This window comes from Pseudonaja textilis, chromosome 4 (genome assembly GCF_049901715.1).
Source record: "Pseudonaja textilis isolate UNSWEBS1 chromosome 4, rPseTex1.2, whole genome shotgun sequence".
Lineage (NCBI taxonomy): Eukaryota > Metazoa > Chordata > Lepidosauria > Squamata > Elapidae > Pseudonaja > Pseudonaja textilis.
This window is the reverse complement of record NC_141993.1, coordinates 7,882,636-7,910,010: the sequence shown is the minus strand read 5'-3', so window position 1 is coordinate 7,910,010 and position 27,375 is coordinate 7,882,636. Positions and strand designations below refer to the sequence as shown.

Sequence of the window (27,375 nt, the reverse complement as noted above, 5' to 3'; positions counted from 1 at the left end):
CACATGATACTCCTTTGGCTTGAATGCAAGTGCATTTCCTGATTAGGAACATGAAGCTCCCTGAAGATTATTACTGGATTTGCCTTCACTGGGACCATAAAGGCCCATTGAATGAATGGGGGTCCCAAATGGCTGCAGAAGGCATTGTATGGATGTCTTTCAAGAACACTTGAGGGACAAAGTAGAAGAATCTAGATGTCTCTTTTTTTCCCTTCTCTTCCTGTGCTGTCCAGCCAGTGTATGGGAATTGACAGCAATTAGATAGCAATTGTGAGCTGTCCCCTTAAGGGAATGCATCATGGTAAATGTAGTTAAGGTATCCTGGGAAATGTAGTCCATATCACATGACCACATCTGTAATCCTGATTGGTCACTAAATTGACCCCCGATGGGTTGGGGGAGGTTTCCTCACTCTTGGATGAATTCATGGATTCGTGGTAACTGTTCTACTTCTATCGCTACAAGATGGGAGAAAAAGGATAGGAGATAACCATCTTTTTACCTACAAGACAGATATGCAAAGAATTGCTCATTAAAGAAGAACTTCATCACAAATGTGAGTTATGAGGATACCTGATGAACCAATAATAAAAACTTTGTATGGATGGTTTGTTGAGTTTATCTATCTGCATCTATACAGAAGACAAAATCTACCACTGTACAGAATACAGAAGACTTCCCTCTCTTGCTTTATTTTCAACCTGCCTTGCTTCTCCAGGTTGTTTGCTTTTTCCTTTGCTTCTTCTTATCTTCCCCTTCCCCTTCTTCTTCCTGTTCCCTTTCTTTTCCTTTCCTTTCCTTTCCTTTCCTTTCTCCTCCCTTCCATTATTCTTTCCTTCATAATTCTACCCCCTCCCCTTTTCTTCCATTGTATCTCCCTCCCCTTCCCTTTCTTTCCTTTGCCCTTTCTAACACCATATCTCCCTTCTCTTCTCACCCCTCCCCTCCCTCTCTTCCCTTTTCTTTCCATTGTATCTCCCTTCCCTTCCTTTCCCTCTTACTTCCATCGTATCTGCCTCCCCTTTCCTTCCCTTCCCGTTTCTTCCATCATATCCTTTCCCTTTCCTTTCTTTCCCTCTCCCTTCTTTCCATCAAATCTCCCTTTTCTTCTCTCCCCCTCCCTCTTCTTTCCATTGTATCTCCCTTCCCTTCCTCTCCCTCCCTTCCTTTCCCTCCCCCTTACTTCCATCATATCTCCCTTCCTTCCTCTCCCTTCCATTGTATCTCCTTCCCAACCCTTCCCTCCCCTTTCTTCCATCATATCTCCCTTTCTTTTTCCCCTTTCCCTTCCTTCCATCATATCTTCCTTCTTTTCTTACCCCTCCCTCCCTTCCCTCCCCCTTCTTTCCATTGTATTTCCTTCCATTCCCCCTTTCTTCCATAATATCTCCCTCCCCTTCCTTCCTTCCTTCCTTCCTTCCTTCCTTCCTTCCTTCCTTCCTTCCTTCCTTCCTTCCTTCCTTCCTTCCTTCCTATCTCCCTTCCCAACCCCTACCCTCCATCATATCTCCTTCCCTTCCCCTTCCTTCCTTCCATCATATCTCCCTTCCCTCCTCCTTACTTCCATTTTATCTCCCTTTCCTCTTCCTTCCATCTTATCTCCCTCCCCTTCCCCTTCCTTTCCTCTCCCATTCTCCTCCCATCTGCATCAACCTGCTCCTTTTCATAACACTTGGGAGGGATCTGGCAGGCCATTGGAACCAACATTGAAGGACTCCCTATTCTTACACCAAAAGACTCTTGACAAATGGTGATTGCTTGCATGCATCTGAAAAAGGGAACCTATCACCTGTCTGGGAAATTGGTTCTACTGTCAAATTGCTCTTGTGGTTATGGAATTTCTCCCCTCACTTTCAATAGGAATACATCTTTCTGCCATTATTTCAAGTTCTCCATGCTGGCAGAAGAGGTCTTGATCCTCCTACTTGGCATGCTTGCTGGAGTTGTATCATACTCAGTGGTGAGATTCAGTCAGTTCGCACCACTTGGAGAGAACCGGTTGTTAACTTTTTAAGCAGTTTGGTGAACTGGTTGTTGGAAGAACTCATTTGGGCAGAGAACCAGTTGTTAAATTATTTGAATCCCACCACTGACCATACTGTATATTATATATACGCTCAGGGTATTATCACATCCAGCCCAGCTATCTTTTGTCAAGCTAAGCCTCATCTTCAGTCTTCTCCCCTCTCTCCTTCTATTTTCTTCTTATTTTTCTTTCTCTGTTGCAAGGTGGCAGGGAGACATATATGTGCATATGCAGGGATTAACAGCTAATAAGGGCAGAATAATGAATACATGCAGATCTGGGGAACACAGGTATATGCATATGTGACAGAATGGATGGTCTATGCATATATCAACAAGTAATGGTGTAAAATAGGAGAGTCAGATTCAGTATATGGATTAAAGAGATGGGGTCCTGTTTTGTCCTTGGACCATTGAAAGAAGGTTGAAGTTTTGGGGGCTTGGGTTTTTTTTCCTCCTCTAAGTTCACATTTCTATATTTTCAAAAAGACATCTATGTATATTTTAAGGTACCAAGATTACAGACAATATGGTGATGATATGTATTTCTATGTAATATATCATATTGGGAGATGTTTACGAGATATTTTGGAATGAAAAGAAAAGAGACAAAACAAAGTCAATTAGATGAACAAACTTTACAAACTAAATCTGTGGCAGATATGGCTGTAAAATTAGAGTCCCCATATATTTGTCTCTTCCTCCTTTACTGTAATTAACTAAAAACTGGACATGACTTACAGTAGGTGGATTGAGAAAAGCCCTTTCATTCAAACAACTAGATCGATAAAACTGTTTCATAGTTTTTAACTTAGGTACTATTTTAATTTAACGTTTAATTGATTTTAAACTTTATATGCTAGAAAAACAACATAATATAAGAATATAACTGCAAGAAAAGTCTTCATCAAGAAGTAAAGGAAACCAACACACAAATCTAAAGTAGTGCCTCTATTCTATATTCTATTGGCAGCCCTGAAAAATTAGTAGCACAGTTAAGGCTGGTGGAAAATCCTATGTAAAAATAATTTGGGGACAAGAACTCTGAAAATGGAAAGGAAAGCTTTAGCATCAGAGATGAGTTGCTTTCCTTTCATGCTCTCCTAAGATTTATTCAAATGACTTCCACTTAATGAGGAGAAAAATTAGTTCATACATTCAGAGGTTCATCGCAGAACTTGATAATCAAAAGTCATACTTGGATAAAAGAAAAAAATGTTTAGAAGCATGGTGCTTTTTAGCTCATTCAACATGGAAGCTCTTAATGAAAAATTGTTCTCACAATCTAGTCAGCCCATCAGTGTCTTAAGGGATTTTTTTTTTCCTTTGCAAATATTTACCTTTCTTTCGTGTGTCTGAGAACTGTTAAAATGTGTCTGTCAGATGGAGGAGAAAGAGAAGAAAAGGAGGAGGAAGAAGAGGAGGGGAAAAAGAGAAGAGAAGGAGAAGTAGGAGGAAAAGGAAGTGGAAGAGGAGGAGAAAGAGAGGAATAGGAGGAGAGGAGGAGGAAAATGAACTGATGTGCAGATGCTATATAAATAGTCAGCAGGTCAGATGAATGTGATCAAAGATTTACCAATGCTGTATGTATGTACAGAAAAAGAAAATTCATTAAAATAAGGCAGAACAAGACAGTCTGTTTCAACTGGAATCAGAAATAAAGCACACTCAAAGAAGTGTTGAGAAGGCAACTTTTGGATGCAGCCAGATGAATAAAAAAAGAAAGCTGAGAGTGGAAACAACAGCAAAGCAACAAGCAGGTGATGTCCAAAAGGAAAGGCACTTTCTTACCCAATTCGGTTATCATTAGAATCTGAACTCCACTGTTTTTTTCCTGATTGATTGAAACCAAAGGCAGAAGTTTGCCAGGTTTAGCTGGTGGGTTTTGAGGAGGGGAGGGGAGGGGGTTGGGGGAAGAAGAAAGCACAGACAAGAGAATAAAATGAAGGCGTGAAACAAATAAAGCTGAAAACCAAAGGGGAAGACAATAAATGGATGAAAGGATCACAAATCAAGCTCAGCTTTACGATCAGAAACATAGAGGCCTTGTAGAATTCACGTAGGAAAAAAAATGAGGATGAGTGAAGTGGCAGGATTCTCAGTGCTGCCGCAGAAATTGATAATTTATTTGAGAATGCCAGAGATGGATGAAGAAGACCTCCTTGGCTTCCAACATGCAGGGACGAAGGCAACTGGGTATCAAAGTATCACTAGCCCTTGAAATGGGTCTGTTCCCCTTAGTCACTCAACTTGTATCTGACTCCGAACAAAATATTCGGAGGGTCCTGCTCTAATATACATTAGGTAGCAGTGGTGGGATTTAGCTGGTTTGCACCGGTTCAAGTGAACCGGTTGTTAAATTACCCACCTCACCACCACCACCACCACCCCAGCAAAGTGGATCCTGGGCGCTGCACTGTGCTGCAATGGAGAAACAAGCAACTGAGCAGCCAGGATCCACTGATAGTAGGGGTGGGGGTAATTTAAGAATCGGTTTGGCAAGGTTCAGGTCAGGTTGGCCATCACAGGAAGCTTGTCCCACATGTGTGGCCGAGCTGGAAGATGAGGATGGGCCATGCCTCCCACAACAGCCAACTGGTAGTTAAATTATTTGAATCCCACCACTGCACTACGCAGCCCTTGAATTATATCCACAAGTGGGACTTTCATGCCCATGGCTAAGCAAAGTGATGATTAAGATAGTCACATCCCATTTCAGGATCTATTTGCCATGGTTGTTAAGCAAAATCACAGCAGATGTTAAAAGGATCAGGTTGTTAAGCAAATCAGGCTTCCCCCCCATTGGCTCTGCTAGTCAGAAGCTGTCTTGTTTGTGGACTACAGACCTTTCCTTGTGGACTTTGAATCTCATTTATAGACTATGAAATCCCTCCTCGCCTTGTGAATTGGCTCTGGAGACTATTGGATCTAGTTTGTGGGACCAGGTTGCACTGACTGTGGGTGGCCGCCTTTGGGAAAGTTTGGGGTACAAGCTTTACTGGCTATTGTAGGTCCATCTGTTGCAGGATAGTGGTGCCATAAAAACTTTTATGGGTGCCTGCAGCTGCATATGTGACCTGAGTCATAATAGTTGATTATTATCAAGTAACAGAAATAAAATGATATTGCTTTAAAAAAGGATCTTGCTTAATCATTGTGCGTATATGTGTGCACCTCCGTATGTATGTGTGTGTATTATTATTATCAGTCAACTGGAAAAAGAAGGTGTCTTCATGAAGGTTACAGGCTATCCTATCTGGTCTAGTGGGAAATAGAGTCACTTGACTTCTAGAGAGAACATGACTGACTCAACTCCAGTTGTCTTCTGCACTTCAAGGAACACTAGAACTTCTTAGTCCATCTCTTTAAACATTACACACCACCAGTTGTGTTGTTCCACTGAGAGAATCACCCAGCTGGTTTCCATGCTTAAAGAACACTGACAGCATCTTCCTGCTGCTAGTCCAGCAACTTAGCAACTACAATATTGGCTGTATGTGTATGTTGGCTTTCTTGTTTACCTGGATATCTATATGAGCACGCCTGTTGTACAACCTTCAGGAGAAAATACTACATCTTTTTGCAGTGGCGCAGTGGTTAGAATGTAGTACTGCAGGGCTAACTCACTGCTCAATCCAGGAGTTTAATTCTAGGTGGCTCAAGGTTGACTCAGCCTTCCATCCTTCTGAGGTGGGTAAAATGAGGACCCAGATTGTTAGGGGCAATAGGCTGACTTTGTAAACCAGTTAGAGAGGGACATGAAGCACTGGGAAGCAGTATATGGAGGAAGGAAGGAAGGAAGGAAGGAAGGAAGAAAGGAAGGAAGGAAGGAAGGAAGGAAGGAAGGAAGGAAGGAAGGAAGGAAGGAAGGAAGGAAGGAAGGAAGGAAGGAAGGAAGGAAGGAAGATAACACCTGAAAGAATGGAAGTAAGGAAGGAAGGAAAGAGAGATGGAGGGAGGAAGGGAAGGGAGGAAGGCTCATGGTATTACAGTGGTTAGAATTGTGATATTGCAGGACGACTCTGCTCACTGCCAGGAATTCGATCCTGACTGGCTCCAGGTTGGCTCAGCCTTCCATCCTTCCTTCCAAGGTCTGTCAAATGAGGACCCAGATTGTTGGGGGCAATAAACCGGTTAGAGAGGGCTGTAAAGCACTGTGAAGTGGTATGTAAGTCTAAGTGCTATTGCTATTGCTAAATAAAGCATTCCTTAAGCTGGGAAAAATGAAAAGAAAACAGGTAAAAAGATCCCCAGAGAGCTTACCTAACTCAGTAATAATAGGGATATCGATTCCCGTTGTAATGGAGTGCTGACGAAGAAGGCCATGCACTGGACTCTTGTCGGGTGATGACCTGTCCATTCCGGGTGGCGAAAACCCTGTGGAGACAATGATATAAAGAAACTGAGATGTTACACTAGGACTCGGGACTCTAATTATGAAAATATTAGACTAGGAAGTAGCCATACTGAAATGGTCTTTGGTGGGCCTGTGGATGAGAAGAAATAAGAAGGTCAAGACAATTTGGGACAAGGGTGAACCTGAGCCATTTGCTGTCAACTTGCGTCCCCCTTTCCTGTACACTTCTGATGTTTACGCTGAAAGAAATGGTTCCATTCCCAGGAACACAGCTGTATGGCTTGAATTGTTATTTTTTTTTAAAAAAAGCTTTCTCAACAACAACATGGGCCTTGTTTACCAACAGAATAGAATAGAATAGATTCTCAGCCCTCCAGGTCATGGTTATCCCAAAGGTGCTTTTTTTTCAAGATCAGGATTTTCTTGGGTTTTTTTTTTTTTTGAAGACATTTCACTTCTCATCCAAGAAGCTTCTTCAGCTCTGACTGAATGGTGGGGAAGGGAAGGATTTATACTCCTTGCAGACAGCTGGTCATTTGCATCCTTTTAGCGAGTCGTTAAGGTCACCTGCAGATTTATCTCTGTCTTCAAGATCACCTAAGTAGGCATGGAGCCTTCTTGGAACTGTTGAAAGGACTGTGTTATAGATTGGAGATTCCATGCAGGGGAAAGGCCTTCAAGTATGTTTTTAAAAAAAAAAAAAAAAGTTAACACCAACTTTCCACACCTTTGGGTTGTTGTAGGGGGCAAAGGCTCAGAATGCTGGCTCTGCTAGGATTTTCATCAGATCTGAGGTCCATTTCTCCAGTGTGCTTATACAGTGCTTTGAGAGTCATCAAATTTGTTACTCAACACATTTTTGACATGAACATTTTGTCCCGGTACTCATGGTTTGTTTTGGTACTCAACATACAAGCTAAAACTTGTCTGTGTCAGCTGCCTTGTGACTCACTTACTAAAGATTCCTTTATTTGGAGAAAATTTGTTTGGTATTCATTGTTTTTAGTGCTCATTACACCTTCTAGAACCAATTAACAAGGAGTACTGAGGTACCACTGTGGTGCAATGGCCTAGAGGTGAAGTTCTCACCTCACAAGCAGGAGGCTGTAAGGTAGAGGCAGATATTTCTCTCTCTGGGCACACTGAGAATATATTTGCTCAACAAAACTCCACACTGGTGACAGGAAGGGCATCTGGCCAATAAGCACTCAGCTCCATTCAGTTGCTCAGACTCCACCCCAGAAGGGATTATGGAGTCCTCAAAAGCGGATGATGATTGAGGTACCACTGTATTCTACACGGTTACTAAAAAAAATATCACCATGGAGGCGTCTGTGACACAAAAGAGACTTTATACATATACGTTCTCTGAGCTTGGTGGTTTTCTTGAAATGAAATATCAGCTGGTTTGTGTCATTCAAGCTTTGGGATACCTGTGTATGTTTACCAATTCCTATTGCCAAGTTTCTTGGTGTATTTACAAATGCAAATCTCCTCTGTTGGTTTAAGGTGGTTTGTTGAGTGCCACAAGATGTATGAAACTATAATGGGGCATATTGGTAACTCAGAGTTGAAATGAGGGTCCTTGGTGCTCTCAAAGCTTGCTTGTTTTCTTGCAGATGTTTCATTACCATCCTTATTCTCATCCTCCCTAATACCTATCTCCTTATCTTCTTAAGGCTATAACGTTGTTGTTTGCATCTTATGATTTATATTGTTTACTTAGTATCCTAGTATGATTTACGTTGATTGTTTATTTAGGATCCTATGACCATCACTAAGTATTGTATCTAATGTTTTATGATGAATGTATTTTACAATGACAATGTGAATGGTATCACTGTTGTTCTATGTACATTGAGAGATTACCCACTGCAAATTCCATACTTAGCCAATAAAGAATTATCTTCTGTTTTGTTCTGTTTCACTCCATTCCATTCCACTCCAGTCCATTCTCAAACTAGTAACACCATCAGTGTTCAACCCTGGGCTACAGATATTGTCTTGTATTGATACACAGACTGATGCATTTTCTTATTATTTTGTTGTAAACAAATTATTAACTAGAGCTAATAATTTTAACTGGGTTTGAAAGGAGCAAATTCCATTATACTGTGCCACATGTATAAGTTTACCTATTGCTCTCTGGGAATCAGTGTGGCACTTCTTTTTACAAAATTGCTTCTTGTATAAAAAGAGGCATATAATTGCTAAATATTATTGTTTGAACTTTTCCAAAAAGCAGGAGGTCAAAGAGAGCCAGAAAGGTCCTTCCCCCAGCCCATCTTTCAGAAAATTCCTCTTTGTTGCCTGCCTTTCAGCCTGCAGCATAAATTTTAGATGCTGTCTGTTTTCTTCCTTCAGAAAAAAAAAAGAAAGAAAGGCAAGGTAACCTAAACTGTTTTATCACAACTTTCATTTGAAATTACGAAAAACTGCAAGTGACAGCTGGGTGAATTCAGTGAAAGTGAAGTTTTTGAATTTCTTCGGCTTGACAAGTAAACACCTTAAATTGCTAATGCTAGATATGCATTATACATGGCCTGTATTTTGACATCCATCATCAAATGCTGACTAGAGAAAATACTGATTTGCTCCCATAAAGCAGGAAAAAAAATTCAGGTCACAGAATATTAGGAAAACAATATTTCATTACAGCATCAGAAACACGCTAAGTCATGAGATGTAAAAGCTGCCTGGGGTGTGGAAATGTTTTCTTCTATTTCATAGGACTTTTCTTTCTTTCTTTCTTTCTTTCTTTCTTTCTTTCTTTCTTTCTTTCTTTCTTTCTTTCTTTCTTTCTTTCTTTCTTTCTTTCTTTCTTCCTTCCTTCCTTCCTTCCTTCCTTTCCTTCCTTCCTTCCTTCTTTCCTTCCCACCCTCCTTCCTTTCTTCCCCTCTGTCCCTCCCTCCCTCCCTTCTTTCCTTCCTCTTCCTTTCTTCCCCTCCATCCCTCTGTCCTTCCCTTCCTCTTCCTTTCTTCCCTTCCCTTCCTTTCTCTTCCTTTCTTCCCTTTTCATTTCTCTGTTCCTCTCTCCCACTAATAGATGCATCCTACAGATCTCCCTATTCCAGGGAGAAGAATTAGGATTAATCTACAACCTTGTGCATGATTTGGAAATCCCTGAATGTGGCTTTAGTGCATAGTTAAAAATCACAAAGTAGTAGTGAACAGTGTGTTAGAAACCCTGAATTCATTGCAAAAGAATAATAACTGGCAATAAGTCCACCAGAGTTGGGTCACCAACCACTTTAAAGAATTAAAATAATTTGAAAGAAGTGCTTCATTTCTTTGCAATTTTGCTCTCTTTCTCTCTCTAAAACAGTGAACACTACCCATATCTCAGTCTCCATACATATATTGTGCCCTGGTATGAGCCGCAACATATACAAATATCTAACTAGATTCAGATCAGTCTATTTTTGATGAGAAATTCATCACTTAACTTTTGTGTCTAATGCTCTTCTTCAACCTTCAGTAGTTTTCCACCCAAGGAACTTCCAGATATCTCAAAGGACAGTCATTCAAAAGTGCCCTTTTAGCTAAGACATACAGAAATATCTACTGATTACCAATCGATCGATTTTAAATCAGCCTGGTTAATTTACTCACATGGATGCAGTCAAATTACGTGTGAATATTATACAACACTGTAAATCAAAGCCCTGAATTCCCAAGAGAAATGCGAATTATGTTACCAGAGTTTCACGACAGAACAACAGAATTGTGCTAATCAAAAAATATCAAACTGGAGTCTTGGCTAAAGAATTCAACTTTAAAACTAGCAAATTCAGACCAGCTGTGCTTAAAAATAAAGAATATGAGGTGTTATTTAAACAGTTCAGAGATTAACAGATTAACAGAGTTGGAAGGGACCTTGTAGGTCATCTAGTCCAACCCCTTGCTTCTGCTGGAAACCCTATACCATTTCACAGAAATGTTGTCCAATCTCTTCTTTAAAATCTCCAGTGTTGGAGTACCACAAATTCTGCAGGCAAGTCATTTCATCGGTTAAAAGTTCTTGCTGTTAGAAAATTTCTCCTTAGTTCTAGGTTGGTTCTCTCTTTGATTAGTTTCCATCCGTTGCTTCTTGTACTGCCCTTAAGTGCTTTGGGGAAATACCTTGACTCCCTCTTCTTTGGGGCAGCCCCTGAGATACTGGAAGACTGCTATCATGTCTCCCCTAGTCCTTCTTTTCTCTAGACTAGCGATACCCAGTTCCTGCAACCATTCTTTATGTGTTTTAGCCTCCAGTCCCCTAATCATCTTTGTTGCTCTCTTCTCTTCACTCTTTCTAGAGTCTCAACATCTTTTGTTTTAATGTCATGGTGACCAAAACTGGAAGCAGTATTCCACGTGTGGTCTTACCAAGGTATTATAAAGTGATATTAATACTTCAGGTGATCCTGAACGAAATGAATGAAAAGAGTTCACCAATGGCTCAAAAAATAATGGCCACTCTTTAACATGTTTAATCATAGAGACCACATTCAACGAATTCTCTGCTAAACATCTTTATACTTCCTATACTCTACCATGTCCATATTTTCTTTTCCCCAATGCTTAGTCTAGTGAAGAGAAGGACCAGGGGAGACAGGATAGCAGTCTTCCAATATTTGAGGGGCTGCCACAGAGAGGAGGAAGGGGGTCAAGCTATTTTCCAAAGCACCTGAAGACCAGACAAGGAATAATGGATAGAAACTGATCAAGGAGATATTCAACCTTGAAATAAGGAGAAATTTCCTGACAGGGAGAACAATTAGCCAAATGGAACAGAAGTTGCCTTCAGGCTTTGTGGGAGCTTCATCACCGGAGGCTTTCAAGAAGAGACTGGACTGCCATTTGTCAGAAATGGTGTAGGGTCTCCTGTTTGGATGGGGGGGTTGGACTAGATGACCTACAAGGTACCTTCCAACTCTGTTAATCTGTTAATTTGGCAGGGATGTCTAGACGGAATGACATCCAAAATCTAAAGTGATGGCTATAATCAAAGCTCTGTCGATTTAGTTTTGGTGTGTCCCGGTTTATAATGATCATATTTCCTATTTGGATTGGCATCAGTGGTGGGATTCAATTTTTTTTTACTACCACTTCTGTGGGCGTGGCTTGATGGGTGTGGCAGGGGAAGGTTACTGTAAAATCCCCATTCCCACCCCACCTCACTAACCTGCTTTACAGCACCGTTCTCCTGTGCAGGGCAACCAAAGAAGACCCGGCTGATCAGCTGGGACTCAATGGGAGGCAGAGAATGGTTGGGGCTAGCGGGGCCAGTCAGAGGCAGTATTGGCCGGTTCTCTGAACTACTCAAATTTTCTGCTACCACTTCTCCTGAACCGGTTAGAACCGCTAAATACCACCTCTGATTGGCATCCATAATTTTATATATCTTATGGAAAACATGTTAATGGACGTGCCAAGTGGCTGAAATTTCAAAACTATACCATTCTGCTCCAAATTTAAAACTGAAACGGCTGTGAAAGTCTGACTCACAGACGAACACAATACAGAAGCCTGAAAACTTAAGAAAACATGTATGTATGTATGTATGTATGTATGTATGTATATATATATATATATATATATATATATATATATATATATATATATATATATATATATATATATGTATACATACATAGATACATACATACATAAAGTGAAATACCACTCATGCACAAAATCTCCAGAACTGTAAAGCCTCCAAATGTGAAATTTGGCACGTATGTTCCTCTTGGCTTCTAGGGACTCACTAAGAAAGGATTTTTCAAAATGACCATCAGAGCGTTAGTATTTTGTATATCATTATTAACATGCTCTGATGCTAAGGAGTTCTACTCCCCCACCCCACCTGAAAAGAAATCTGTTCCAAAGGCAAAACACAAGCAGAGGACAGGAGATTCAGCATGAAGCAGCTTTAATACAGAACAGTTGAGCTAAGCCATGCCCAGGCTCCTTGCTGTCTCCTTCTTGCTCACACAGCAGATATTCTTTCAGTTTCCAAACAGCCCTCAACTCTCTCTCTCACATTGACAGGACGCTAGCCAGATGAATACTGATGGATGCTGGTAGGCAGAGGTAGAAATTTTTCCCCTTATTTTCCTCCCCGAAAACTAAGCCCCACCACATAATTTTGTAGCGAAGCACGGGTATCAAGCTAGTAACCATATATTCACATGACAACATTTCACTTCTTCAGAAAACATCCAGAAATAGTTCTGCTGCTTTGGGAATGCTTTTATCCCCGCCATTTTTTCCATTTCTAGATTTTCTTCTTCTTCTTTGTCTACAAATATCTATTGATTTATTGTGCACTCACGCTACTCCAGATGCCCCTCTTAACGAACTAAAAAGAAGAACAAAATTTTGCCCTTTAAATTTCCAGGATAATAACTTGTTTCACTGAATCGACAGAACATGCTATAGAGTATTGTCCCTTTTTTGCAGGAGCCTGCAGGAGTTATTATTTCCACTTTCTATTAAAGAACTTGGTCATTCTAATTCATTTTTTCTTAAGATAAGATTAATCTGTCTCCATCTCTCTGTCTATAGCCAAGTATTGCTCAACAGTCTATGCTATACACCATAGGATTAACTCTAACCACTCTTAGATAGGTTAGTGTCTATGTGTATACACACACACAAAGCTTTTCTTTTGTATTTTATTGTAATTAACTAGGCTGAGCCCAAGAGAGGAGTCAAATGTTTCATCAGTCTTGAGTCCCTTCGCATCCAACCTATTTTGAATCCTCTTGACTCTTATCTATCAGCAATTTGCTTTGACTATTAGTAGTTCGGATTCTTGTAGCTTTAAACTTACAATAAACCCTCATATTCATTTGAAGATTGCCTGATTTCCCACGCTTGATTCTGTGATTTCTGCATTCCCCATGTTGGTCTATGACCGAATAAAGACTTGATTGATTGATAGCAACAGCACTTAGACTTGTTGTGTATACCATTTCACAGTGCTTTACAGCCCTCTCTAAGCAGTTTACAGAGTTGTAAACTGACCCCAACAACCTCATTTTACCGATCTCAGAAGGATGGAAAGCTGAATCAACCTTGAACTAGTCAGAATCAAACTCCTGGCAGTGGGCAGAGTTTGCCTTCAATGCTGAATTCTAAACACTGTACCACCATGGCTCTTACTTGATATAACATAATAACTTAATAATTGATAACAAGAGATCTAAGTTTAGCCCACGGTGAATTCCACTGAATTCTTATCTACCATCAATTTCCTCTGATTATTAATAGTTCAGATTCTTGTAGATGCTTAAGCTTGCAATAAACTCTGATATTCATTTGAACTGCCAGGATTTTCTAATTTCCTGCACTTGACTCTATGATTTCTGTATTCTACATGCTGATCTATGACCAAATAAAGTTTTGATGGATTAATAACTTGTTTGATTCCCCCACCACACATGAAAATGATTTTTTAAAATGACAATAGTACCTTCTAGAACATTTTGTTTGGTAACCCAAAATAAAATGGGGTATTCCTTTTACAACCATTATTTTTAAAGATGGCTGAATTCTACTTTAGTTATTTTAGTTAGAACACCTCTTTCCTACTAAGTTGAGCAAATGAATGTCATTGTTCTGATGGCATTTGGGGTAGATTATCTGATGAGTTTTTATGAGCGATGCTGTATTAAATTGTGACTATTTTGGATACTGGTTGCTAATTTGGTGGTTCAACATCTATTGGTTGTTACTCTACTGCAACTGATTTATTGTACTAGTCGAAAGCTGCCTAGAAGATTAACGCAGCCTTGAAATTTGATAAATAAATGAGTATATCAAAGAAGCCAGGACTGCAAACTTCAAGGTGAATTTGGTGCTTCCTGCTTCGGCCAAGAGTTTATTAACTCCATGTCAAACTCAACTAGTTTCAGCAAAGTTAGCACAAGGGAGTTAGGAGAGTTGTACAGGCACATTTCTACAAAATCAATACTTTCAGGATTCCTGAAGAAATGAGCTAGGCTGCAGAATGTCTCTGCCCTCAAAGCAGCTGGCTCAGGGATAACGGTAATCATTATGGGCTGGGTGGTTGAAGATGAAGGCCTCTATGGAGCAGTCTGTAGTTGTCAACCTGTTTTTTCATCCCTCTCAGCATAAACTGCCATAATATGAATGGTTTTATCCAATGCCCTGTTAAATTGGAGTATCCCTATATGATAAAGTGGAAATTATATTGTTTTTTCATGTTTAGATAAAGGTTCACCCGATGTACCAAGTCCATAGTGCTAAGCAATGAAAGGGAGACCTTACTCTCTTTGTTTTGTTGATACAAGGCCCTCTTACAAGAAATCTTCTGCATGCCTATATCCCACCACCACACCCTTGCAATTGTCCTCTTTGGGCACACAAGTCTCAAAATGTTAAGGTGCACACTATGGACTGCTTTGTGAAATGCAACCTGGGAAGTAAAATGAGACAATATCTTGGATGAAATATCCAACCAGCTCAGGATGAAGGTGGTGGAAGGTAACGATAAATGACATCTGGTTTTGAGGTGGGGGAATGACTTTATTTTGTTGCTGTCCAGTTCAACAACAATCAGTGCTGCATTGGTGAGCAGATGTAATCACTCTGTGTTAGGACACTGTGCTGTTTATTTGGTACTTTTTATTTGGTACTTTGGAAGATTTTCACTGAATTTATTCTAGCATGGAAGTTGAAGAACTTGACTTCTGAGCTTCTAAAAAACAGGTAAAATCCAGAAAGTATTGATGCCCTGGTGGTATTTATCTTGTAACATCTCCATCTCTATCTCAATTCTCACCTCCATCCCCCATCTTATCCTATCCTATCCTATCCTATCCTATCCTATCCTATCCTATCCTATCCTGCCCTATCCTATTCTATTCTGCATTCTCTTCTCCTCTTCCCTTCCCTTCCCTTCTCCTCTCCCCTTCCATTCCACACCACACCACTCCATTCTATTCTAAATTGTATTGTATAGTGTTCTGTTCTATTATATTGTATTCTAAATTGTATTGTGTTCTATTCTAAATTCTAAATTCTAAATTCTAAATTATGTTCCTATTCATATTCCTATTTCATTCTCACTCTATCTTTCTAATACTGTTTTGCGATACTATTGAGACCCATATGGTGTGTAAATGGAAAGATTACCATTAAAAACAAGTGCAAGTTAGAAAAAAAACACCATTCTGTTTCCCTCTATTTCTTTTTCCAGGGAGAAAGGAACGTGGAGAAAAGCAAATTTTGAAAACCTCTGCAAAAAAGAAACGGGATCCTTTCGTTAAGCGAATGTAGCAGCTTTGTTTTAAAACATGATTGGCAACTGCTGAAACATAAATTACAAACATTTCCCATTGCTGCTTACGGTGAAATTATGCAGATTAGAATTTGATTAGGTTTATTTCACGAGACTCAATTTGGACTTTTAATCTATTAAGCTCCAATAAATTAGCTGTCTCAATAGCTCCCTTGAGCTGCAGCTGTGAGAAGCATTGCTGTTCCTCCACCCCCTACCCTCTTTTGCAATATGCATTCCAACACTTTCTTTCAGGGATGAAGTTACTAAAATCCCAGATCTCTGAGTACTATTACTTCTTAACTAGCATGTAAATGTCAGGTACAACCAATTGTGCATTAACATTTGGTATATTTATCCACCTTTGCAGTCATCACTTTCTCCGACTGTTTTGATCACTTTCAAGGATGGACCCAAGAAAGCCAGGAAAAGGATGCCGGATTAGAACTGCAACTGAGTTGAACTGAGATGTATCAATACCTTTGGAAAGGTGTACCTTGTTGCAACTTACTCCTCATAAATATGAATCTTGTCTTAACTAAACTTCATTTCTATATAATAGGACACCACAGTTACTATCATTATGATCATCCTACTTATTTATATATTTAGCGTATGGCAAAACTGTTAAAAAGCACATCACAAGTACATTCTCAATAAGCAAATATGAAACTATTTATTTACAAATAAGTAGGTTGTAGACCCACAACCTACTGATTTGTAAATAGTTTCATATTTGCTTAGGTTGTAGATCACAACCTACTACCTGATAAGATAGAAAAAGGTGGGTTAGACAGCATCACCACCAGATGGATTCGGAACTGGCTGACCAACCGCACTCAACGTGTAGTCCTCAATGGAACTGTATCTACACGGAGGGAAGTATGCAGTGGGGTACCCCAAGTCTCTGGTTTAGGTCCAGTCCTCTTCAACATCTTCATCAATGATTGGGACGAAGGGATAAATGGGGAAATCATCAAATTTGCAGACAACAGCAAGTTGGAAGGAATAGCCAACACTCCAGAAGACAGGCTTAAGATACGGGAGGATCTGGACAGACTTGAACACTGGGCACTATCTAACAAAGTGAAATTCAATGGTGAGAAAAGGAAGGTTCTACATTTAGGCAAGAAAAACCCAAATGCACTGGTATAGAAAGGGTGGTACCTCGCTCAATAGTAAAAACTGCGAGAGGGATCCTGGGAGTCCTAGTGGACAATCACTTAAATATGAGTTAGCAGCTGCCAAAAAGCCAACACAGTCCTAGGCTGCATAAACAGAAGGATAGAAATCAAGATCACGTGAAGTATTAATAGTACTTTATAAGGCCTTGGTAAGGCCACACCTCGTATACCGCATCCAGTTTTGGTCACCATGATGTAAAAAAGATGTTGGGACTCTAGAAAGAATGCAGAGAAGAGCAATTCATTCTCTTGTGTCTGAGTCATACTGCAAATTCTTTAGAGTCAATAGCATAGATTTGAGTTTTTTATATTATCATCATCATCATCACCATTGCTACCACCACCACCATCATTTTTACAACGAAGAAGATAGGATAAACCATTTCTTGTCTTTTAATATTTCTTCCACCATCCTTAAAGAAAGAAGTAATAACTTCTACCTCTCAGATATCGCCCCCAGTGAATCACATTTTATAGAATCACTGAAATGTCAGACTCATTCACCTAAAAGAGTTCATAAATCCAGGTTCTACCACTGTTCTTTAATCTTTGTGTAGATTCAGTTGTAGAATATATTAACAAAAGGAACTTCTATCCTCCTACATTAGTTGATGGATACCTTTTAGATGTCCTCTTAGCTCACTGAGCCCTGGTGGCGCAGTGGTTAGAATGCAGTATTGTAGACTAATTCACTGCTCACTGCCAGGAGTTTGATCCTGACCAGCTCATGGTTGACTCACCCTTTCACCCTTCCGAGATCAGTAAAGTGAGGACCCAGATTGTTGGGGGCAACAGGCTGACTTTGTAAACCATCTAGAGAAGGCTGTAAAGCACTATAAAGCATGACTGAGTAACTTTTAACCTAATATATTTGCGCGGGAAATTCAGATCCTGCCTATTCTCTTTGCTGTCACTATCTCCCAATAAAAGGTCATTTTAAAACGCTGCCTGTTTCAAGAGTTCTGCTTTCTTTTTGTTATATTCATTCTCTCTCTCTCTCTCTCTCTCTCTCTCTCTCTCTCTCTCTCTCTCTCTCTCTCTCTCTCTCTCTCTCTGTGTGTGTGTGTGAGAGAGAGAGAGAGAGTGTAAAATGATATTGACCATTTTGGTATGGAGTTCTGCTTTCTTGAGGGGACTGCTGAGGCAAGATCTTACAGGTTTCACCTTGATGTTACTTAAAAATGTCCATTTGAATTTGAGGATGTATGATAGCAATAACAGTAGCACTCAGACTTATATACCGCTTCACAATGCTTTACAGCCCTCTCTAAGCAGTTTACAGAGTCACCCTCTTGCCCCCAGCAATATGGGTCCTCATTTTACCCACCTTGGAAGGATGGAAGGCTGAGTCGACCTTGAGCCTGGTGAGATTCGAACTGCCAAATTGCTGGCAGCCAGCAGTCAGCAGAAATAGCCTGCAGTACTGCATTCTAACCACTGTGCCACCGTGGCTCATGATCATTTATTTATTCACTTGTTAAATTTATTTGCTATCTCGCCGTGGGGTTAATCTGGGTGCCTTACAACAATAAAGAGGAAGAAATGAAAAGAGGGTGAACAGAACAGAAATGAGATGAGATGATAGAACTATAAAATAAACAATAAAAATGAACCCAACGAGAATATATCAATACGATAACCAAAAGAGACGGATTGCTTTAAAATTACTGACATGGCTCATGTCTTTGTCACGCAAATGATGAGATTCTATAATTGCATTTTGGAGACTGGCACAAGTGTGTGCATGATTTATACACACATTTGTATACTCTGTATCATTTACACATTGATATCAAAAGGTAGCCGAGAGCATAATCTGCCTCTCTAAACCCACCTGAGTGTTGGAACAAGTTCATTTCTTTTCTAAGAATTAGGCATCTGAGGCCCTTTTTCCTCCTTATTAACTAACTATAAACTCTGATTTCTGCTTCCTTTGATCTTTTCATGGGAGGTCATGAGGGAGGCAAATTACGGCACATATTTCATAATGTCATTACGCAAATGCAGCATCTTACCTACTTGGCATCAGAAATCCTGCAGCAAGTATGTAATTGTGGCATTTCCTCAATATGACATTATTGCAATTTGGGGCAGATGTCACTGCTGCAAATCATACAGGGATTTTCCCCCCCAATTTTCCCCACCATGCTTGTTTTGTTATAGATGAATATCCAAAGGCCTTATATGCTCAGGAGAAAGCAGGCACCAAACTAAGAAAAAGGCTGCCATACACCAGGAACAAAAAAGTTGAAGAACCAGGAAGTCACTTTTTTTTTTTTTTAAAAGGGGGAGTGTTAGAATATTTCTGTTCAAGATTTTGGCCTCACATTTTTCTCTAAGAACTTGGATTTGAAAAGGGGGGATGTTTACTCCTTTTCTTTCCTCTGCAGTTCTTCTCCCTAGATTGTGATGACCCAAAGGGGCATGGCACAAAAGCAACAAAGTCACAAAATTAGATAAAGTCCCTTTAATGCCTCCAACTTGGCCCCCAATGTCCAGTTATCATCGGCCGGAGAAAAAACTCTCCCAAGAACAGTTTTCAAAGGGAAGAAATTCCGTCCAAACTCAAAGTACATATAAATTATAAATAAAAACCAACACAAACCATGGCTGCAGCAATTAACGAGACAGGGCAGGATAAGGGATTGTAGACATCAAAAGATAATGAAACACACACACTCGGGAGGATGCCACAACTCCAATAAGACTTGACAAACCAGAATAATTTCATGCTTTGCTTCCAGCAACTTTGCTGTGCGCAGTTTGCCCTTTTAAACAATCTTCCCATCTGCAGCCAATGAAGGGGATCAAGGCCCTTTCCTCCACCATAAAGTATACAACTCACGTTGCTCCCTTATCCGTTCCTCCCTGTGTGCCCTAGGATGAAGAGGGGGTAGGCCTGGGTCTTCCTGTGAATGCCCAGCCGGACTGTGCCCATCCCCAATTTCCTCCACAGCCACTGGAGCCACACTCCTGCTCTCTGTCAGTAAACCTCCCCCTCAGAATCAGATTCCAACAGGGGTATGACACTAGATTTTCACATTTCTAAAGCAAAAATATCAAGAAAGCCTCATCAATGAGTTACAATTTTTGAATCTAAAATTTAAGAAGAGCCCGATGAATGTCTGCAAGAAAAAAAAAATGTCCAATGTACTTGTTTCATTTGTTGTAAGTTTACATAACAGAGTAATAGAGTTTGAAAGGACCTTAGAGATCTTCTAGTCCAACTCCCTGCTCGGGTAGGAAACACTATAAAAAGGGTCCCCAACCTGTGGGCTGTGGCCCACTACTTGAACACAGACCATGGGAGAAATGGGCAAGCATGCGTGAAGTTCCACTGGCATGAGCTGTGGGCAAATGCACACTTGTGCATGAAACTACACTCGTGTAAGAAGAGGGCATTTGTGCCCATGCACATACCTCTACTAACTCAAATGGAGGGTGCTTGCACTCGCATGAATGTGTGTGTGTGAACACCACTTGCACAAATGGAGTTGTGTGTGCATACACCTGCCACTCACCCACCCACCCACCTGCACCTTGGGCTGGGGACTGCTGCCCTATACCATTTCTGACAAATGGTCCAATCTCTTCTTAAAAACTTCCTGTGTTGGAGCATCCACAGCTTCTGGAGTCAAGTCTTTCCAGTGGTTAATTGTTCTAACTGTCAAGATGTTTCTCCTTAGTTCTAGGTTGCTTCTCTCCTTGGTTGATTTCCATCCACTGTTTCGTGTCCTGCCTTCAGGTGCTTTGGAGAATAGCTCGACCCCCTCTTTTTTGTGGCAGCCCCTCAAATATTGGAACACTGCTCTCATGTCATCCCTGGTCCTTCTTTTCAGTAGACTAAAGGTAAAGGTTTCCCTTGCACATGTACACTAGTCATTTCCGGCTCTAGGGAGAGGTGCTCATCTCTGTTACAAAGCTGAAGAAGAGCCAGCGCTGTCCAAAGACGTCTCCGTGGTCATGTGGCCGGCATGACTAAACACTGAAGGCACACGGAACGCTGTTACCTTCCCACCAAAGGAGTCCCTATTTTTCTACTTGCATTTTTTTTATGTGCTTTCGAACTGCTAGGTTGGCAGAAGCCAAGACAAGTAATGGGAGCTCACTCCACTGCGCGGCGCTAGGGATTCGAACCGCTGAACTCCCAAGCTTTCTGATCGACAAGCTCAGCATCTTAGCCCCTGAGCCACTATGTCAGTAGACTAAACAGTAGACTAGATATACCTAATTTGTACATGGTAACATACTTTAGGCACACTTCTTCAGCATAATTCCCCATCTATATATGTGGTATCCATGTACTCATACATACACACCCATACAGAGAGAGAGGAAGGGAGGGAAGGAGGGAGGGAAGGAGGGAGGGAGGGATAGGGAGAGAGATTGAATCTTGGTTAGCATTGCTAACACTCTTTTCTCGAAAGCCAATTCTACAGCAATTATTCTGAAATACATGGACTCTCCTATGTAATTGTCTCAGTGTATATAAATAACAATCTATTAAACAAACAATATGTGCCAGAATAAGGGGTGGCGGGGGGGTGCGGGGGAGGAAACCAGAAGCAGAATATCTGCTATTAACCATAACTTTAAATCACTGTGATTCTCATAATGCATTGTTGGCATGTTCCACTTTATCAAAGTTATCTTCATAATCAAGATACTATCACAGCCGCTCTGGGCATTGGAACTATTTTTAATTTTAATTTAAAGAGCAATTAAAGGAAGACAATGGATACACACATAATAAAGTAAGTGATTAGCAGCATACGAACGACACCGGCTTAATGATAATACTCAGTTTTATTTTCCCAAGGCACTGTTCCCAAGAACCCCTTCATATTCAAGGATTGTTTGGTTAATATGCCTCAACCTACAATTACAACATTCCTGACACCATTAAGCACTGAAACAACATCCCTTTGCAAAAATCCTGTTGTCTCATTAAAATGGAAAGGGTCACGTAATTTACCAGCCTGGAATGTGTAGTTTTGTTGTTCATAATTAGCAAACATTACACAGAATAGGCCACCATTGTGAGCCCATGAACCTTTGTGAAATATTCAAGAGGTGGATGTTTATATTCTATTAAAATTGAAAATAAGGCGGCAGCCCCATGCAAATTTCTGGGCTTACATCCTAATTTGTTTGTACGGATAATAGATGATAGGTAAGACTGCCCAGGTGATGCTGTTAAGATGCCCTGGGAAGAAGACGGAGCTGTTGTGAAAACTCCTGTAGAAAAGTGATTAAAATACAAAACACAAACACGGTGCGGTTCTAGTTTCATAGAAATAATAGCAATGGCACGTAGATTTATATACCGCTCCAAAGTGCTTTATAGCACCCACTGAGCAGTTTATAGAGTCCACCTATTGCCCCCAACAATTTTAGGTGCTCATTTTACTGATGTCAGAAGAATGAAAGGCTGAGTCAACCTGAAGCCCCATCATCAGGGTTAAACTCCAGGCTGTGAGCAGGGCTTGACTGTAATACTGAATCAGAATCAGAATAGAGCTAGAATAGAGGTTTTCTAGTACAGCCCAGTGGTGGGATTCATTTTTTTTTACTACCTGTTCTGTGGGCGTGGCTTGGTGGGCGTGGCAGGGGAAGGTTACTGCAAAATCCCCATTCCCTCCCCACCCACTAACCTGCTTTCCAGCTCCATTCTCCTGTGCAGGGCAAACAAAGGAGACCCAGCTGATCAGCTGTGACTCAATGGGAGACAGAGAAGAGATGGGGTTGGTGGGCCCAGTCAGAGGTAGGATTGGTCGGTTCTCCAAACCACTCAAAATTTCCGCTACCGGTTCTCCAGAACTGCTCAGAACCTGCTGAATGCCACCTCTGGTCCAGCCCTCTGCTCAAGCAGGAGAATCTATACTATTTCAGATAAGGGACTGTCCGGTTTCTTCTTACAAACCTCCAGTGATGGTATCCCCTACAACTTCTGAAGGCAACTTCCGTTCCACCGGTTAATTGTCCTCGCTGTTAGGAAATTTCCTCCTTAATTCCCGGTTTCTTCTCTCCTTGATTAGTTCCCATCCGTTTGTTTCTTGCCTTGCCTTCTGGTGCTTTGGAAAACAAGTTGACCCCTATTTCTTGGTGGCAGCTCCTCAAATTATTGCATTCTAACCCTTTTGCTCCATCAGGGCTCTTTGCCCAAATAACGCGAGTAAATTGAGACTAAAGAGATCTGTGAGTCACTAGATCAAGCCACAAAGGGACTGAAGCAAGTAAAGAGCTGGTAAGTCCACAGAGTAAAAACAAAAACAAAAAAAAACAAAACAAAAGTACTCACTGGGTTTTAATATAGATCGTTCCAAGTTATGGTATTTCGAAGGCTTTGATTAAGAACCTCAATCCCTCAATGTCATTTACTTGCTTGCACACACACACACACACACCCAGATAAGAATGATTGAGAAGTTTCTTCTTGAAATTCCCAGGACTCCTTTTAATATGAATTCCATTCCATTTATTTTATTTTATTTTATTTTATTTTATTTTTTTAAAAAAAACAGCTCCAATAACATTTACCATTAGTTCCTGCGCTGTCTGCGAGCGAGCTGGGGTCCTATCCTTTTAGAGGTTCGCTTGGAACATAAACTATATTCCAATAAAAAGTGAAGAGGAAATTACGAATTCATTAAAGCCCTTTGTGGTGTCTTTTGTACTGCATATAATATTTATTATTCCAGGCCCCTGTAAAAAATATGCTTTAATATCTTTAGGCAACTGTAAGGGCTTAAATATTTATAAAACAGCTAAAGATAAAGCATGGTCCTCTACCTCCGACATATACAGGGGATGATGTAAGGCATGCAATCAAAGACAATAATGTTTTCATCCCATTTGTCATCTTAAAGCAGCTTTTTTTTTTTTTGACGCCGGCTCCCTTGTGCCCCATCTGAACGAGAGCAGTTGTCTATGTTGAGTAGCCCAGACGAGTTTGCTCCTTAAAAACTACCAAGCATGCTATACTTCATATAAAACAGGGTTTTTGGAAAAAATGGAGACAAAAACTATAAATTTGAGGGCAAAAACGACGACAGCGGCAACAAAAAAAGGTTGCAAGAGGCTTCCAAAGAACGCCGTATTTATCGTGGGGACATCTGGGAAACAGGAAGCATTTTGATTTAATATTTCATAACGCAGAAGCTGAGGTTCCCAGCCTGGTGTATAATTAATGCTGATGAACCCTTGTGTGTTTACGTGAGGTGGCTTAACTTTTATTTTTATTTTATTTTGTATTGGGGGAAAAAAAATTAAAGGTAGGTGCCTGAATTTTAAAAGGATTGCCATTTAAATTTTGAATAAAAGTAACGTTATAATTCATGGGCAACACTGTATGCTTAGTAATTTCCCACATATAGCCATGTTCAGTCTTTTATTAGTTTAACAAGAGCAGGCTTGTCTCATATTAGAATTGCAGAAACTCTGAGCGTAGATATGAAAAGTATCTTTAACTAAACGTCAGCTATTTACATACAGAAATGTTGGTCTGTGATTGTAATAAAAATTGATTGATTCCATACAAGTTTATCTATTTTCAGGCTCTTAAATGCAGAGAAGTGGACCAAGGCAGCCATTAAATCCCAATTTTCTTAATGAGCGAGTAACTAACCCCTAGAGTAAGACACTTTTGAGTTTCCCTTAACTCCGAGTTTATAACTCATCATTTCATCTCAAAAATGAACTTTGGTTACACAGTGAAGGCTCATTAGAAAGAAATTCATGATGGAATCACTGTGGAGAAGCTAACATTCTTCATTAATGCACTTTACCGTTTAATCATTGTTAGTTGAGATGATCATATATTCATGTAAATTTGTGCTGTGGTCAAAAATTGCATTGAATCAACTAAGGAAAACCTGCCCAAACCACCAACTAAATTCCTGCCCCCCAACACCTGTCTGCAGACCTCAAACTGATATTTGGAGGAGAAAAAATTGATAATGATGATAATATATATACTTATGTAACCTGATTATATATAATAAGATCCTAATTCAGCTAATTTAGCTTGAAATAACGAACATTTGATCTCCTTAACTCATGACAGAAATACCTGAGTATTGTTTTTTCATCCTTTCAACATTCCCCTGATAAAAGTAAAAATAAATAAATAAATAGATTGCTAGAATCCATGTGGATATGAATCTGGGAAAAAAGAGGATTGTGGATTAGAATTTGCCTGTTTTCCAATCTGCACACAGACACTGATGGTAGAATAATATTATGTCGGCACAATAAGTTCTGTAACGTTCTTGCTATAATTAAAGAGACACAGATGTCTCTCCGTCATCTCTTCAAATAGACATGAAGGACGCATTTCAAAATACATTTGGAGCTCAAGATGGCAGGCCAAGGGTCAACGAAAAGACAGATATTTCAAATAATAAGATGGGCATGATGAGAATCTGTCCTTCCTTACTCTCGTAAAACACAACCCTTGGGAGCTTGACGTCGGGGACTTAGGAGAAAGAAGAACCACATAGAGATAATATAAGAACAACAATTTGCTAATATTTACCATCCCAAATTCTTGTGGGTCAAATTTCAGAATCCAACCACTTACTAAAAGCCTCTGTTCTATCCTAGCATCTCTAGGCACATGGGCACCACACACAAGGAAGGAGCACACCGAACTTTGGAAATCTGATTGTAGTTTGTGGGAATTATATTCTTCACACAACTCTTCACCGCTATAGGAATGTCCACCTTCCTGAAACAATGTCTCCCCACACTTTCAAGAGGTAGCAGTAGAGTTTTGCACATGGAAACTTAGGGGACATGGCAGAACAGTACATGGAAAGTATGTGCTGGCTGTTAACATCCAATGCTGATCACGTCACTTAACGATGGCAAGGAAGGTCGTAAAAAGGGTTAAAACTCACTAAGCAAATGTCTCACTTAGCAACAGAAATGTGGGGCTCCATTGTGGGTAGATTGAGGACTATCTGTACTGCTGGAGTTAAAGGCTGATACTATGGAGCAGGGGTATCAAACTCAATTTCATTTGAGGGCCGCATCAAGGTTGTGTTGGGGTGTGTGGTCACTCATGTCAGGGGCACCTCTGGTGGCCAAGTGCTAAGGCAGGACTTTCCTCCAATCCTCCCTTACTCTCATTATAATCTTCCTTCCTTCCTTCCTTCCTTCCTTCCTTCCTTCCTTCCTTCCTTCCTTCCTTCCTTCCTTCCTTTTCTTCTTTTTCCTTCCTCTTTCCTTCTCCTTTCTTCTTCCTTCTCCTCTTTCCTTCTTTTCCTTTCCTTGCTCTCTTCCCACCTTTCCTTTTTGTTTCTTTGTCTTTCCTCTTTCCCTTTCTCCTTTCCCGTCGCGTCTTGCATGCTCAAATGCAAAAGGGGAAACATTTTTTTGTTTTCTTTTTAATTTTAATTTGTTTAGATAGCCTCCTGCCAGTGAAAAAGGAGCTTGGGTTTATTTTTGCTGACAGAGGACTGCAGGAGGCCATTGTGGCTGAAAATGGTGCCCAGGCAGGGGCCCCTGAGCCCCATTTTTGCTGGCAGAGGCACCGTAGGCCGGTCCTTTGCTGTTTCCAGGGTAGCCCTACAGGCCAGATCTAAGCACCCTGAATCTGACCCACTGGCCTTGAGTTTGACACCCCTGCTAGATGGGAATTCCCCTTAGTACTGCCTTAGGAAAGCTAGTTTCCCTTGAGTCATCTATCTCCCCCTTATTTAATTCTCTTTATACACCAGACCTATTAGAAGAATCTTAAATGGAACTCAGAGCAGAATTACTGATGTGGCTGAAATATAATTCCTAGGGAAAACTCTCCTAAGCTGAACTCATTCAGAAAGAACCACATCTGAACCATTGCACTGTGATCTGTCTTGCAACGTCTTGGGGAAAAAATATATTACACTGCAATTCTGTTTTTTTCCCCCTTCCTCAGCCCACTTAAGAACCACGAGATGGCTTTTTACTCGATGAGCAACTTTCTAATGAAATTCATTGTTCTTATCATTTAGAATTCAAAGCAGCAGCTTAAATCATTAGCCGAGATCATTACATCATTGAGGGTGGGTATCTGAAGTTATCACCCCCAGTAAAGCGGCTACAAGGAATATAAATCTGACTAACCATAATTGTTTTTTATCTGTTCTGGTCCCCACTCAATGTCCATTGTAACAGGGGAAAATATTGTGTTTTCTGCAAAACCAAAAGGGCAAGAAATTCAAAATGGGGAAAATGGACAGAATATTTATAACCATAACTGTTCCCTAACTTACTCCTTCATTCGTATTTGAATAATATATGGGAGAATGTCCTAGGTTTTTGAATACATATTAACAGAAACTCGGCACAGATTTGACAATAAATAATAACATAAACTATGGACTGACTTCACTTAATTAGATGGGATATCATCAAAACTTCGACAACTGGCAAAAAAAAAAAAGTCCAATGCATTTAAACTGGCCATGTGGCTATTGTTTTTAGGTGCAATCTTTTATACGTTGGGACCGTCCTTGTGGCTGAGTCAGCATTCACTG

The 27,375-nt window shown here is 40.3% G+C and overlaps 1 protein-coding gene across 13 annotated transcripts in view; it reads right to left on the bottom strand.

Moving 5' to 3' along the window:
- The window catches only part of KCNMA1 (potassium calcium-activated channel subfamily M alpha 1), a 504,709-nt gene that overhangs the window by 23,297 nt on the left and 454,037 nt on the right, over positions 1-27,375 (bottom strand). For all 13 annotated transcript variants that reach the window (XM_087933804.1, XM_087933806.1, XM_087933813.1 and 10 more), the window contains one exon: positions 6,289-6,402. In XM_087933804.1, coding sequence (XP_087789930.1) covers positions 6,289-6,402 — 114 coding nt within the window. The remainder of the gene's footprint in view (positions 1-6,288; positions 6,403-27,375) is intronic.